General features: G+C 44.5%; 1 protein-coding gene across 50 annotated transcripts in view; it reads right to left on the minus strand.

The window, feature by feature from the left end:
- Window positions 1-16,345, minus strand: part of LOC141257608 (protocadherin Fat 4-like) — a 468,540-nt gene that overhangs the window by 217,660 nt on the left and 234,535 nt on the right. For all 50 annotated transcript variants that reach the window (XM_073672347.1, XM_073672333.1, XM_073672313.1 and 47 more), the window contains 3 exons: window positions 3,561-3,670; window positions 1,582-1,698; window positions 591-727 (listed from right to left, as the gene is read on the minus strand). In XM_073672347.1, coding sequence (XP_073528448.1) covers window positions 591-727; window positions 1,582-1,698; window positions 3,561-3,670 — 364 coding nt within the window. The remainder of the gene's footprint in view (window positions 1-590; window positions 728-1,581; window positions 1,699-3,560; window positions 3,671-16,345) is intronic.

Genomic DNA, 16,345 nt, shown 5'->3' on the forward strand with positions numbered 1-16,345 from the left:
ATTTCGGTGGACAACTGTGTCTTGGTAGGTCTGCAGTTGTCACACTCCTTCCATTTTTGGATGATGGACTGAACAGTGACCTGTGAGATGTTCAGAGCTTGGACTATTTTGTCTAACCTAACCCTGCTTTACTCTTCTCCACAACTTTATCCCTGACCTGTCTGGTATGTTCCTTGGATTTCATAACGCTGTTTGATCTCTAATGTTCTCAAACAAACCTCTGAGGCCTTCACAGAACAGCTGTAGTTATATTGAGAACAAATTACACAAAGGTGGACTCAATGTACAAATTATGTGACATCTGGAGGCAATTGGTCACTGAGGATTTTATTTTGGGGTATTAGATTACCGGGGGGCTGAATACAAATGCACATCACAATTTTCAGATTCATATCTTTGAAATAATTAGAAAACCATGCATCATTTCCTTTACATTTCACAAATACTTGAGAAAAGGTATGTGTATAAACTGTCTTGTGACTTTACCAAGGGAGAACGGTTGTGACTTGCAGATCGGCCGCCTATACCCACATGTGTCAGCAGTAACAATTCTACCCACAAAATACAAACAGCAATACGGAGTATCATACCGTGACTTTAATAACTGGGAATCCGGGTGGCACAGTATTCATTATTGTAGCGGTATATATGTTTTTCTCAAACACTGGACCCTCTTTGATGTCAGGTACAATAATTTGTAATTGAGCCATATTAGGAGGCAGTGGGCCTGTGGACAAAATGTACAGAATACTTTACATGCAAAATTTTAAAAAATATAGCGGAGCATTACCCGTAATCACAGACTGCAAACCCCCATAATATCATAATATAATGGGCTTAGAAAATGTTGATTGGATGATATGGGAAGTATTGCTATATTTATTTTCATCAGTTTTTTGTTAAGTCTCCATTGCTGGCAAACACTTATTTGGACTGCATGAAGTGTAATGAATGGCAATAGGTAGGGGCATAGTTGGAGTGGGTACCAAGGAGGCGGTGTACCCTGTCATCCAGGAATCTGGAAAAGCTGGATGGAAGTAGAATTTTTCTTTGTAAATAAATAAAATGCGATATTCAGTGTAAACTACATTAAAATGCTTATTATCACCTATTATAGTTGATAACTTCTAAAATATTTTACCAGTCAATGAATTTTTAATAAACTGAGAACGAATGTTACTGTATCGGTATGTTCTCTAACAAAGTTCCTCTGATGCTAAGTACAAAAATGACGAATAATATGGCTTCTATTTCTGTTGTCACTTTTGTAAAGATGTCCATTTGTAAGTAAAACAATCATAATTACAAAACTGGCTGCTGATCCATCCTCTGATTTACCAATATAAGCCTAATATCGAAGCTTGAGAGAAAATCCGCTATCAAAACTGTACATTTCTGATTAGTAGCCATAATTACCGAACTTAATTATTTAGCATTTTTTCATGCATAATGCAAATATTGACTAACTTATGGAATAATAAATTGAGCTGACCTTAGACCAAATAGAATATATTTTTCGATATTGGATGTTACCTCTGAATACGTTATTGCGATATTAGAAAGATTATTATTATTATTTACCTTGGGTATCAGGAGGCGTATCTGCCTCTACCGTGATATTATAGGATGGCTGGACATTTTCATAAAATTTTTCTGTTCTCCACAGTTTTCCACTTTTCTCATCCAAATAAAACTGACCTGTAAATTACATTAAACAGAGATGGATTGGCGTTCGATATAACCGAATTGTCATTACTACACGCATGCTGTTCACAAAGAGTTTGCATATTGTCGGCAGCCTATCTCCCAACAATCGCTGCCAGAGATTGTAGGGTCCGCATAAGTGATGTAACCAGCTGCGAAACCAAGTTTGTGCTCATTCAATGACTCAACGGTGATACATTTACACAGACCGATATTGAATAAGGTAAAGCCCTTTTAGACACAACACTGTATTCCGACATATGTAAACACTCATAACTATCCTGTCCATGCTACTACTGTGTATATAGAAATCCATATAGTACTTTTAAAAACACTTTTTATATTAGATATTGCTGTTACATACTAGTTATGGCAAACTTTAGTGTCTTTAAGATTCCTTCTCAGAACGTACATTGCCAATGGACACACATGCCCAGTAGCTCAGTCCCACTCCCTGGATTTCCTTATACAAGGTCTGCAGAGGGATTCTTACTATTATATACGCCAGCCAATAAGAATAAGCACACTAGAACAGTCGTCTTACAAGAAATCGTATTTATTGGAAGGGCATTGTACGAGAAAATTTAAACACCAGGCGGTGCTATATAATAATTCTGCAGCAGCAATATCTAGGCAGAAAAACATTTTTTACGAATAAATGCAATTTTTGGATGATCTAGTAAAGAAATGTTACATTTAACCATGTGAAAACCCCTTTAATAGTGTGATTTTTAAATAAAATTAAAATCTAGAAAACTAATATGAAAGATAATAAAAGCTACAATGCTATAGATCAGCAGGCTACTTTAGTGATTTTTTTTGCCAGCAGTAACTCTTTTGTCATTTATTTATTTGGTCTTTACTAGCGCACAAGTACAATATAAAAATATGCATTTTGAATATTCTGGAGTTAACAAGAGGGATGTTATTAATCTTAAATAGTTAAAGCTCCGGCTATGATATGGAGCTGTTGGTTAGATTAACTTAAATTAAATGAATGAATTAAAACTTTACCCTATGATTACAGCTTACATCAACTTTCCAGATTGAACAAAAAGAGGTCAGTGGGAGCTTAGAGGTCACCATGCTCTGACCAAGCGAAATTCTCTTGATAACTGACAGTGGTTATGCTCTGACCAAGCCAGTTTGTCCTGATAACTGGTAGAGGTTATGCTCTGACCAAGCCGCATTGTCCTGATAACTGGCAGAGGTTATGCTTTGACCAAGCCTCATTGTCTCGATAACTGGCCAAGGTTATGCTCTGACTAAACTGCATTGTCCCGATAACTGGCAGAGGTTATGCTCTGACTAAGCTGCATTGTCCCGATACTGGCAGAAGTTATGTTCTAACTAAGCCACATTGTCCTGGTAACTGGCAGAGTTTTCGACTGATCCTCCACCAATACTAACTTTTTAACATATCTCTATGGCATTAGAATTTTCAAAGAGGCCTTCTTATGATAGAAATTGTTTATTTTAAATGGGTCAATTTGAAATTACACTTAGTCCTTTTATACATAAGGTCTAAGGATGTAGTCTATCTTTATTAGTTATGAGCACATTTCATCATCATCATTCTCATTATTATTATTGTCAGAAATAATAACAAACTTTTTTTAGATAATATTTTTAGAATGACTTATTTTTGGTTGACATTTTGGTGACTTTGTAACCAATTACTAGATATTGATATACGGCAAGTCTTATGTTACATTGTTTTACCTTATAGCTGTTACCCTGGAATGAATCATTAGATTTGAGGGACCACTGTATTACCAAACTACAAGTAAGACAAATTCTAAATTACTGACTTGTAATAGCATAAAAATAATGATAGATCGATAGATCATACTAACCGTTGTCATTACCAGCAACAATTCTGTACGTGACATTTTGTCCTGTAGCATTCTTAGCAGAAAATGTATAGACAGGTTCATCTTTGGGTTTGTTTTCCCTAAGAACTGTGCTAAAGAGGGAGAATTCATCATTACATCAGTTCATCTTGTCCTCCTGAATTCTCAAAACAATAGTAAAAAAAAAAAGCTATATGTACGTATAAAGAAATGGATATTCCATGCAGGACTGCAGATTTCTCTTATGCCTATAGTTAAAAATATCGGACACCATATAAAATCCATAATGTGTTTGTATATAGAAACAAACAGAATAGAGAAAATCTAGGAAGGAATTTAGGAATTTTCTGTTGGAAATACTCAGGTGTCCAATAATTCCCTCACAGTATTTACATTCATGTGCAAAAGGTAGGTAGGTGTGGAAAAAATGCTTAAAAGAAAGAATGTTTCCAAACATAGGAATTTTAATAGCATATTTTTATCAATTCAGAAAATGCTAAGTAAAGAAACAAAAAAGAAATCTAAATCAAATTAATATGTGGTGTGACCATTCTTGGTGTGACCATCTTTTGCCTTCCAAACAGCATCAAAGCATCAATTTTTCTAGGTATATTTGCACACAGTTTTTTAAGAAACTTGGCAGGGAGGTTGTTGCAATCATCTCGGAGAAATAACCACAGATCTTCTTTGGATGTAGCCTTGTGAGAATTATTCTGTCCCTCACTTCCAAGACTCCTTGTTCTTCTTTATACGAAAGATAGTTCTTAAAGGGAACCTGACAGGTCCCCCATGCCCGTCAACCCACCAGCATTTGTATATTAGTTGCTAAATTCTCTGCCTAACCATCCCTTTATTGTGTTTGACACCTAAACACATGTTTTAAAAAAGGCTTTATGAACTCTGTTTCCCATATATAAATTAACCTTTTGACTAGATGATGGGACGTTTGTTTCCCCAGAATAATCATTCCACTCAGCATGCTATCACTCCACTGTGGGCGTGATAACATGATTTGCAATAGCCTGTGCCATCCCCAGCTCTCTGCAAAACACACGCATGTGACGCGCCCCCTGGGCCGTGTGTGCACGTGTGTGGGTTACCCGGAGCCGGGTCTCTGGGGGTTGTAGTCTCCGTGGCGGTGACCCTGTCCGTGGCTCAGGGTGGTCAGACCAGAGGCCGTCTTTTATAGGGTTTTTATGATTTAATGTCCGACAACGCCACCCGTGGATTGCGGCCATTATGAACCGTCGCTGCAAGGCAGTCCACTGAGGCTGATGGTGTGTGTGACGCACCCCTGGGCCTCCTTGGTGTAGCGTTGCGCACGCGGGGACTACCCGGAGCCGGGCCTGTTGGGGGTAGTAGTCTCGTGGCGGAGACCCGGTCCGTGCCCAGGGAGTCAGACTAAGTGGCGGTATATTTGCAGTAGATGTAGGACGACTACGCCACCCGTTGAATGCAGCTATGGAGCTGCTGCTGCAGGGCAGACCGCTGAGGCCGGTGGATGGATGGTGCAGCGTAGATGGTATAACCCCCAACGGGAGGGGTATGGCCTCAGGGCAGCCGACGTGGATGATGGGGGTAGCAGGAACCACTCAGAGACGATGCGGTGTAGTTCAGGGTCTTTACTGGTGACAAAGATAGACCCTCCCGGAGTACTGGCTAGCGGTCGGGGCCTGGTCAGTCCTTGAGCAGATGGGATCCCCCTTGGCCAGGCGGAGTTGTAGGCCTCCCCAACTAATCGTACTCTTCTGGCTACCTTGCTAGAGGCGGGTAAAAGTAGCCCACGTCCCTGAGTGTACCGTGTGGTGCTCACCCGTATGGCCGGTGACTCGGGGCCTTCTAGTGGCTTCCGCTCCACGACGGCGGTGCTGGTCCCACGCGTGTGACCGTGCCTTCGGGTTTCTTGGCCAGAGGACCTGAAATCCCCTGCCGGGCGGTTTCTGCTGCTGGGTCTGGGTTAATCCCCACAGCCTCGGACTCCGGGTCCGGTAGTAACTCTTCAATCAGGGCGAGCTCTTCAGCTGCCAGCCCCTGATTCCTTTTAGCCTGCTCCCACAGAGCTCCTGATCTTTCTTTCCTATGCTGCTTCTCTTCTTCTCAACTCTTCTCTTCTTCTCTCTAACCCTGCCTCAGCCCCAGTTTTATATAGGGGAAGTCCTTCCCCTCCCAGGACTGGGCAGGAGGTGTGGCATGCATAGGATTCCTGACCAAGAGACCTCCCACCTGCTCTCAGACATAACATTGCTATTACTGTGGAGACCAGACCCCTGGGGTGCCACATGTGCAGCTGATATAGTATAACTCCCCACGGGAAGAGTGTAGCCTCAGGGAAGCGTGATAGGATGCTGGGGGTGTTGGTGCAGGCGCAGCAGAAATCACACAGAGTCAGTGATGCAGTCCAGGGTCTTTTACTCACAGTTGTTATCCGAGTCACTTCTGCAGGGAATGACTGCCCAAGCCGTGCTGCGTCCACCAGGTGAGGAGCTCGGTCAACCCCCAGGCAATTTAGGAGTATGGCACAGGACCCCCTTCCATCCTTTCTCTGACCTCTCGTGCCCCACCAGTGACCACACTTCTGTCCAGTTGCCTTGGGCCTTCTCTTGGTGAAACCTGTCGCCAGTTTCCCTGACCCTATGTGGTGCCTTCCTAGTGGGTGTAGCAGGGGGTCGCACCAATAGATGATCACGACCTACGGTCTTTGGCTGAGGGATAATTTACCTCCACCAACTTGGGAATCCGGTACCCTTCTGCGGTCTGACCCTTCACCCGATATCTCGTGGGTTCTTAGGGTCCCTTCTGCCTTCTTGTTTCTGGAGCCTTTCTACTCCTCTTTCTCTCCACCTTTCTTCCTTCCTTCTCCTCTTCTCCATTCTGGCTCCGGCCTTCACCCTAGGCCTGCCTCGTGAAGCTGAGCTCAGGCCGATCCTATCAGCTCTCTCTCCCTTCTGCTCTGACTCACTGCTGCTCTGAACTCCCTCCTAAGATGGCCCCCACCTTTTATCTGCTTCACTGTGTCTGAGCTCAGGTGACCTGCACCCAATGAGCTCCTTCCTATGCTCCAGAAACCGTCCCCTTCTGCTCCTACATCACTGGGTTCTCGTCCCCCTCCCCACTCCAGCCAGGGACATGGTCAGTTGTGCCTGCAATAAATGGGAGCACCGTCGAGCTGTCCCCGGGAAATGAGCAGTGTGTGCGTGTATGTATGCAGCTAACTGAGCCCTGGTCCACACTCCATCCTTACCTGGAAGTGGAATATCACACCTCTGGTTGAGGTGCAATACCCCTGTAGCAACCGAACCCTCGGGGCGCTACACATGCGTGCAGCTTTCTTTACCCACACCATTGCACCTCTGAAGCCAGGTGTATGCCTCCCAGCTTCAGAGGTGCACTGCGCATGTCTAGAATTGAAGAAGGCTTCTGAAGCCAGGAAGCATACACCTGGAGGTGCAATGGTGTGGGTGAAGAAAGCCGAGTGAGTTTTGCAGAGAGCTGGCGATGATGTCGGCTCTTGCAAATCATGTTATCACACCCACAAGTGAGTGATAACATGCTGAGTGTTAGAACTCTCCTGTTAGGTTTTTTTTAGTTTGCTGGTCACATGACCATTTTTGCCTATTTCATCCGGCTCCGCCCTCCTGGCCTTGCTGGACTTCATTGTATTTACTACTCTTGAGCTAGCTTGGTGCTCTGTTGCTGTTCTCTGTTAGTTTTGCTAGGTCTTCTGACCTCTATGCTTTTTGTTGTGTGTTTGTCTTTGACTGCTACTATTTCTGCTAGGAGGTGTCCAACTTATCCCAGTCCCTAGTTCTTGTAGGGATCCCTCCCTCACATCTATAGGTCTTCGTACAGACTAGCCAAGGACTTTAGCGGGTCTGATCGCAGGATCAGGTTCCCCGTTACATTGTAGGGATCTAGTTTAGTTCTATTGTAGGGACAGATCTCCTGTCTTTCCTTAGTCCCTGTAGCAGATCATAACAGTAAGTCCAGCCCTAAAAGAAAAAAAAAATTTTCTCTAAGGAAAGACCTCCAGTTTTCCATCATGGTCTCGGTTCAAGATTTGGCTCAACGCTTGCAGGGACTCTCTCTGGAGGTGGCCAAGCTCCAACAACACGTGAGTAGCTGTTCTGGAGCACATTTTGTGGAACCAAAGGTACGTCTGCCTGATTTATTTTTTGGCGAACAACAAGATTTTTTTTCTTTTAAAAATGCTTGTTTATTGTATTTTCGTTTGAGACCCGGATCCTCTGGTGATGAATCACAGCGCATAGGGTTCATAATGTCACTTTTGCGCAAAGATCCTCAGGGATGGGCCTTCTCTCTCCAACCTAGTGATCCGTGCTTTAGATCAGTGGATAGTTTTTTTCTGCTTTGGGTTTGTTGTACGATGATCCTGATCGTGTCTCATCTGCTGAGTCTGAATTGAGACATCTGAGGCAGGGATCAGGTAATGTGGAAAAATATTGTTCTCACTTCCGTCGGTGGTCTGCCCAGGTGGGGTGGAACGATTCAGCTTTGAAAAGCTTGTTTCTTGCAGGGCTAGGTGAAAGGGTTAAGGATTTACTGATTGCTTATCCCACACCTGGAAACTTGCAGGAGGCAATGCAATTAGCTATACGGGTGGACAGGAGACTGCGTGCAAGGGTTAATGAGAGCAAATCCTCTGCTATGTCAGCTCCGAGTCCTGAGAGGGTCTGTGCTGACAATGGAGAGCCAATGGAGATTGGGTCGATAGCACCCCGCTCTCAGGAAAAAGACCGCAGGCTTTCTGAAGGCTTGTGCTTCTATTGCGGAAATTCTGGTCATTTTATTAAGAACTGTGTGCTTCGTATGAAGAAAGAAAAAAAAATGGTCAGTCATGCACGTATAGCCTGTTTAAATTCTAAGGGAGTATTCCTATCTGCCACTACTGCTGCTCAGGATGAATTAATTGAATTTCGGGTATTTGTGGATTGTGGTTATACTCTGAATGTGATTGATGGGGGATTCTTGGAAAAACTTAGATTAGAACCTAAAACTTTGTCATCCCCTATTGCTGTGGTTTCTGTTGATGGCTCTCCCTTGAAGAGTGTTACTCATAAGGTCTGTGAATTTCCCCTCACTATTAATGGTATTCATCAAGAGAATTTGGATTTGGTGGTATTGGATAATTTGCCTTCTCCAGTAATATTGGGGTTACCCTGGTTAAAATTGCACAATCCTGTACTGGATTGGTCTACCAATGAAATTAAGTCCTGGAGCCCTAAGTGTTATGACAAGTGTTGTAACGGGCGCATTGCTGCTGTGGATAAAGGGGAATTACCTGTACCTATTCAGGATTTTTGGAGAGATTTTTCTGAGGAGGAGTCACAAATTTTGCCTCCCCATAGAGACTATGATTGTACCATTGAATTTGTCCCTGGAGCGATTCTTCCTAAAAATCGTTTATTTAATCTTACTATTCCTGAGAGAAAGGCTTTGGAGGAATACATACAGACAAGCTTGGCCGCCGGTCACATTAGGCCTTCCAAGTCTCCTGTAGCTGTTGGATTTTTTTTTGTAAAAAAAAAAGATGGCGGTTTACGTCCTTGTCTGGACTTTCGTGAGATTAATAAAATTACTGTACGCAATCCTTACCCACTGCCATTGATTCCTGATTTATTTAACCAGTTAGTGGGGGCCAAGTGGTTCTCTAAAATTGATCTCCGGGGGGCATACAATTTGTTGCGCATGAAGGAGGGTGATGAATGGAAGACTGCTTTTAACACTCCTGTGGGTCATTTTGAGAATCTAGTGATGCCTTTTGGTCTTACCAATGCTCCAGCATTTTTTCAGAATCTTATTAATGACATCCTTAGACCTTTAATCGGCAAAAATGTGGTTGTGTATTTGGATGACATTCTGATTTATTTGCCTGATCTGGAGTCTCATTGGCGGAGCATACGTGAGGTATTACAGTTATTAATGGACAATTCGCTTTTTGCTAAGCTGGAGAAATGTGAGTTCGCTGTACAGAGAATTAGTTTTTTGGGCTACATTATCTCCAGTGAAGGTTTTGAGATGGACCCGGTTAAAGTCCAAGCTGTGCAGGAATGGCCTAGGCCTATTGGTTTGAAATCGATACAGAGGTTTTTGGGTTTCGCCAATTATTACAGAAAATTCATAAAAAAATTTTCTATTATTGTCAAACCGCTGACCGATCTCACCAGGAAAGGTGCTAATGCGGTTCAGTGGACTTCTGAGGCCATTGAAGCTTTTGTGTTTCTAAAGGAGAGGTTCAGCTCTGCCCCCATCCTTATGCAGCCTGATGTGACTAAGCCGTTTTTGGTTGAGGTTGATGCTTCTTCGGTGGGGGTCGGTGCGGTGTTGTCTCAGGAAAACAAGGATGGAGTACATCCCTGTGCCTTTTTTAAAAAATTTTTTTCTGAGACTGAACTTAATTACGATATTGGTAATCGGGAATTGCTGGCGATTAAACTCGCATTTGAACACTGGCGTCACCTCTTGGAAGGTGCTGAATTTCCCATTCAGGTTTTCACTGATCATAAAAATCTGATCTATCTTGATGCTGCCAAGCGCTTGAATGCCCGTCAGGCTAGGTGGGCACTTTTTTTTCTCGCGGCTTAATTTTTCCGTTACTTACATCCCGGGTACCAAGAATGTTAAAGCGGATGCTTTGTCTCGCAGCTTTTCTCCCATGGTCGGTGCTGAGGAGGAAGAGGAGAGCATTTTACAAGAAGGTGTTGTGATTGCTGCTTTGGACTCCGTTTTGGAGGATGAGATTCTTAAAGCTCAGGACAATGCCCCATCTAACACTCCCCATGGGAGGTTGTTTGTGCCTAGGACCTTTAGGAGAGATTTGCTTGTTGAGTGTCATGAGTCTCGGTTGGCAGGTCATCCAGGAATTTCTGAGACCAAGAGACTTGTGGGTCGCAGTTTTTGGTGGCCTGGATGGCAGAAGGAAGTCATTAAGTGGGTGCGTCAATGTACTGTGTGTGCTAGATCCAAGTCTTCGCATGCTCCTGCTGCGCGGGTTGCTTTGCCCTCTGGAGGTTCCTAGTGCACCTTGGACACATCTGGCTATGGACTTTATTACTGACCTTCCCCCCTCTGAAGGTTTCACGGTCATCTGGGTGGTCGTGGACCCTTTTAGCAAGATGTGTCACTTGGTTCCCTTCATCAAACTGCCTTGCGCTAAGACACTCGCTAAGGCCTTTGTCAAGGAAATTGTCAGACTACATGGTGTTCCTACTGACATTGTTTCTGATAGGGGACCTCAGTTCGTGGCTCGTTTTTGGCGTGCCTTTTGTGACAGGTTGGGAGTTCATTTGTCGTTTTCATCCGGATATCATCCTGAGTCTAATGGCCAGACAGAAGGGAAGAACCAGGATGTTGAGCAGTTCTTGCGTTGTTTTGTGGCAGACAATCAAGAGGGGTGGTCTGAGTTTCTGCCACTTGCTGAATTTGCTCTTAACAACCATACATCCTCTTTTGCTGGGCGTTCGCCTTTTTTTTGTTGTTCTGGGAGACATCCGTCTTTTGGGTCATTCTCCAAATTGGTTTCGGCTGTGCCTGAGGAGGAGAGTTTTTCCGGTGATTTGGAGAGAGTTTGGATGGATGTGCGTGGTAATCTTCAGGAGGCTAACAAAAAATCTAAGAGGTACTTTGAAAGGAAACGGCAAGAGGTTTTGTTTGCTGTTGGTGACATGGTTTGGTTGTCCTCTAAGAATCTGCGATTGAGGATTCCTTCTAAAAAATTGGGTCCCAAGTTCGTAGGGCCCTTTAAGGTGCTTCAGATAGTTAACCAATCTGCTGTTAGGTTGGAGGTTCCCACGTCCTGGAAGATTAACCCGGTGTTTCATGTTTCTCTGTTGAAAAAAGCTGATGTGTCGGATGGTGACGCCTTTGCCACTGTTCCTCCGGTGGTGGAGGACGGGGAATATGAAATTTCCCGCATCCTAAATTCTAGACGGTATAGAGGGAGCTTGCAGTATCTCGTCGCTTGGAAGGGTTTCGGACCTGAGGATAACTCATGGGTGAGGGCGGATGATGTTTCTGCTTCCAGACTTGTCAGAGCGTTTCACAGGAGGTTTCCTGGTAAGCCTGGGCCTAGGGGATCCGGAGGATCCTCTTAGAAGAGGGGGTACTGTTAGAACTCTCCTGTTAGTTTTTTTTTAGTTTGCTGGTCACATGACCATTTTTGCCTATTTCATCCGGCTCCGCCCTCCTGGCCTTGCTGGACTTCATTGTATTTACTACTCTTGAGCTAGCTTGGTGCTCTGTTGCCGTTCTCTGTTAGTTTTGCTAGGTCTTCTGACCTCTATGCTTTTTGTTGTGTGTTTGTCTTTGACTGCTACTATTTCTGCTAGGAGGTGTCCAACTTATCCCAGTCCCTAGTTCTTGTAGGGATCCCTCCCTCACATCTATAGGTCTTCGTACAGACTAGCCGAGGACTTTAGCGGGTCTGATCGCAGGATCAGGTTCCCCGTTACATCGTAGGGATCTAGTTTAGTTCTATTGCAGGGACAGATCTCCTGTCTTTCCTTAGTCCCTGTAGCAGATCATAACACTGAGAGGGATGACTAGTCTGGGGAAACAAACGCCTCATGGACTAGTCAAAAGACTAATTTACATATGAAAATTAAAGTTTATAAAGACTAAACGTGTTTAGGTGTCAAACACTGTAAAGACGTGGTTGGGCAGGAAATTTAGCAAGAAATATACAAATGCTGGAGAGTTGCATGGCATTGGGATGGGACCTCTTAGGTTCCCTTTATGGACATTGGCTGTATGTTTTTCCTGTTGCATAATAGATTTCAAGCCAATTCGGAACACTGATCTCAACATCAACAAGTCTGTTTGGGATTACATGAAGAGACAGAAGAATTTGTGCAAGATTACATGCACAGAAGATCTGTGGTTAGTTTTCTAATATGTTTGGATTAACCTCCCTGCCGAGTTCCTTCAAAAGCTGTGTGTAAGCTGTGTGCAAGTGATGAGTGTAGCTAGAAGAACTGATGCTGTGTAATGCTGATGGGTGTTGACCCACTGCGCCACGTGCCGGGTTTACTCTGGAAGGGCTTGACTGAGTGTCTACTGGGTATTCACTAGAGCCTCTGATGGTGAGGATAGGCTGGGCCGCCGGTAGACACCAGGTACCATTCCAGGGTAGTCCCCGGACGGCAGCAACTGACTCACAGGTCATACGAGGTACAGGAGGGGTGAGACACAAGTGTAGTCAGACAGTCTGGGGTCGAGGAAGGCAACACACATTCAGCATACAAAGCCATGGTCAGGAGCAGAGAAATCAGACAGAACTTGTAAATGAGCCAGGTCAATAACAGGTGAGACCAGATTAAATAACACAGGACTGATTGCTGAGACTGACAGGAACCTAAGCTCAGGCAAAAGTGAGGAGAGTGGCACTATCTAATATAGCACCTCTTGGATGGTGATTGGCTGGGGAATCCAAATCCCGCCGGACACAGCAGGGTTAAATTCCTAAAAGACCTGTCCACGCCCCTTATAGCCATATGGAGATATCAGGAATATGCAGCAAAGTTAGAAATGCTGCATGGACTTGCGGCGGTTCGAGGCAGAGCGGTAAACGCAGTGAGTAGCACGGCTGTAGGAATTCATGCAAGTTGCCGCTGTGACATGCTGTAATGCTGGTTTATTAATTATAATAATAATTAATAATAATAATAATAATTTTATTTTTATAGCGCCAACATATTTCTCAGCAATTTAGATTTTAGAGGGGACCTGTACTGACAATAAAAGACATTACAGAATAACAATAATTATATAAATCAGCAGATACCAAGAGGAGTGAGGACCCTGCTCGCAAGCTTACAATCTATGAGGAAATGGGGGAGACACGAAAGGTGGATGGTAACAATTGCTTGTATTGTACGGTGTAGCCATCAATATAATAAATAGGATGTTCACATAATGCTGCATGAACCGGTCACCAACCAGTATGTGTACGGACACAGAGGGTTATTAAGTGCATGTAGGGTGTGTGAACATATGATACGAGGGTTCTGGTTTTGAAGAAAACTTTGCATTGGCATAACAGGGATAGTTAGATAACTGCGGTGAGGCAATTGGCCAATCTAAAGAAATACATTTTTAGACCATGCTTAAAACTGTGGGTATTGGGGATTAATCAAAATGACCTGGGTAGTGTGTTCCAAAGAACTGGCGCAGCATGTGAGAAGTCTTGGAGATGTGAATGGGAGGTTCGGATTATTGAGGATGTTAATCTTAGGTCATTAGCAGAATGGAGGGCACGGGTAGGATAGTAGACTGAGACGAGGAAGGAGATGTAGGGTGATGCTGAAGTGTGGCGCCCCTGAGGGTTCGGTCGCCACAGAGGTACTGCATCTCACCTAGAGGTGTGGTATCTCACTCTCAGGTAAGGAAGGAGTACAGCTCGGGACCCTAACACCTGCATCCAGGTGAGGTGCTATGTAGTGGGTGTGGGTGGAGGAAGTAGCTTAGGGGAGCACATAAGAGGAAGGTATATATAGAGAAGCCATCTTGTTTAGAGAGAACAATCAGAGAGTTCAGTGAGTGAGGAGTGGAGTTGGAGGAGGAAAGTGAGGGGAGCAGAGGCTCTGCAAGAGCTCTGCTCCAGAGTGGGCCTGAGGAGAGGCCCAGGACTGAAGGAAGAGGAGAGGGAGCAGGAGAAGGGCTACAGGAACGAGGAAGGGACCCCAGGGGTACTGGCAGTGCTGGAAGCCACCCGTACGCCCAAATTTACCAGGAGGTGGAGGGGTCAGGCCACACAAAGGGGACCGGTCCCTCAACTAGCAGAGCACTTTATGTCTCAACTAGAAACCGGAGGCTGCAGTATTTCAAGTCCTGTAGTCAACAGTCCATATCAGTCTCACCAAGAAGGTAGCTATAGAGGACCCAGGGGACGGAACAGACGTCGTTCGACAAGGCCCGCAGGTACCGGATTGGGACACTTGGTATGAGGTGCAGGGAAACGGCCAGAGAGAGAACACAGAGAAGGGGGTCCCGCTAAGTACTCCGGAGATATCTGAGGGTGGACTGAACCCCTCCCTGAGTTAGCGTAGCACGACGAGGGAAGTTACACGGGTACCTGTAACTTGGACTTCAACAGCCGTGAGTAAAGACCCTGAGGACAGCACCCCACTGTCTCTGTGATTATTAACTGCACCATCACCCCTGCACTACAACACCCAGCATCACCTACTACATCTACACTGCCCTGGAGCTAAGCTCTACATGTGGAGAGCCACACCAGCTTTTCTGCACTAACATCAGCTCCAGAGGACCTGCTCTGCAGCGGCGGCTCCACAAAGCCGCATACCACAGGTGGCGTCATGAACTGTACATAAAAACTTTATTAAATTCCCCTGTAAATAATCCCCTTTTGAATGACCGCCCTGGGTCACGGACCGGGTCACCGCCACTGTGACATCTCCCCTAGCAACGACCGACCCGGCACCAAGTACCCCACGGCTCAGGGGGCACGTCAGAAGCATGGAGTGCTTTGTGGGTGAGAGTGATTAGTTTATATTGAACTCTACATCAGATGGGTAACCAGTGCAACTACAGGCACAGGGTAGAGGCATCGATGTAGTGGTTGGAGAGGAATATGATCCTGGCTGCTGCATTCAGAACAGATTGGAGAGAGGAGAGTTTAGTAAGAGGAAGACCGATTAGTAGAAAGTTGCAATAGTTCAGACGAGAATGAGTAAGAACGACAGTAAGAGTTTTTGCAGAGTCAAAGGTAAGAAAAGGTTGAATTCTAGAAATGTTTTTGAGGTGTAGGTAACATGAGCGGGCGAGTGATCGGATGTGGGAAGTGAAGGAAAGATCTGAATCAAGTATGACCCCAAGACAGCGAGCATGTTGCTGGGGAGTAATGGTGGAGCCACACACGGAAATAGCAATATCGAGCATAGGTAGGTTAGTGGAGGGAAGAAACACAAGGAGTTTAGTTTCTAGCAGGTTCTGATGGCGAAAAGCCAATCACTCATGTTTTGTAATAATGCAGGTGTGATGTGAGGAGTAGAGGTGTATAATTGGGTGTCATCAGCATAGAAAAGGTACTGAAAACCAAATCTGATTATTTGTCCAATAGGGGCAGTGTATGAGGCGGATGGGAGGGGGCAAAGGACTGATCCTTGAGGAACCCCGACAGTAAGGGGAAAAGGAGAGGAAGAGGAGCCAGCAAAAGATACAGTGAAGGAGCAGTCAGAGAGGTAGGAGGAGAACCAAAAGAGAACAATGTTCTTGAGGCCAATAGAATGTAGCATGGTGAGCAAGAGCTGGTGATCCACAGTGTCAAATGCAGCAGAGAGATCCAGGAGAATCAGCAGGGAGTAGTGACCATTAGATTTAGTTGTTAGTAGATCATTAGAGACTTTAGTGAGGGCAGTTTCAGTAGAGTGTAAAGAGTGGAAACCGGATCGTAGTGGGTCAAGAAGAGAGAGGATCTGAGAGACAATGGATTAGATGGGAGTTTAGAGATGAAAGAAAGATTAAAGACTGGTCTATTGTTAGCAGCACAGTTCTGGTCCAGGGATAGTTTTTTAAATAATGGATGTATGCTGGAGTGTTTAAATGAGGAGTGAAAGATACCAGATGGTTTGAAAGCAAAGGGTGGTCACACAAAATATTGATTTGATTTAGAGTTTTTCTTTTGTTCATTCCCTTTGCATTTTGATAATGGATAAAAAGAAGCTATTAACACTTCTATTGTTCAAATAATTCTTACTTTGCAGTATTTCTTTTATACCTGCCTAAAATGTTTGTACAGTACAGTGTATCAT

Source organism: Phyllobates terribilis, unplaced genomic scaffold (genome assembly GCF_046119375.1).
Source record: "Phyllobates terribilis strain yellow unplaced genomic scaffold, ASM4611937v1 Scaffold_3__8_contigs__length_932513732, whole genome shotgun sequence".
In the NCBI taxonomy this organism is placed as follows: domain Eukaryota; kingdom Metazoa; phylum Chordata; class Amphibia; order Anura; family Dendrobatidae; genus Phyllobates; species Phyllobates terribilis.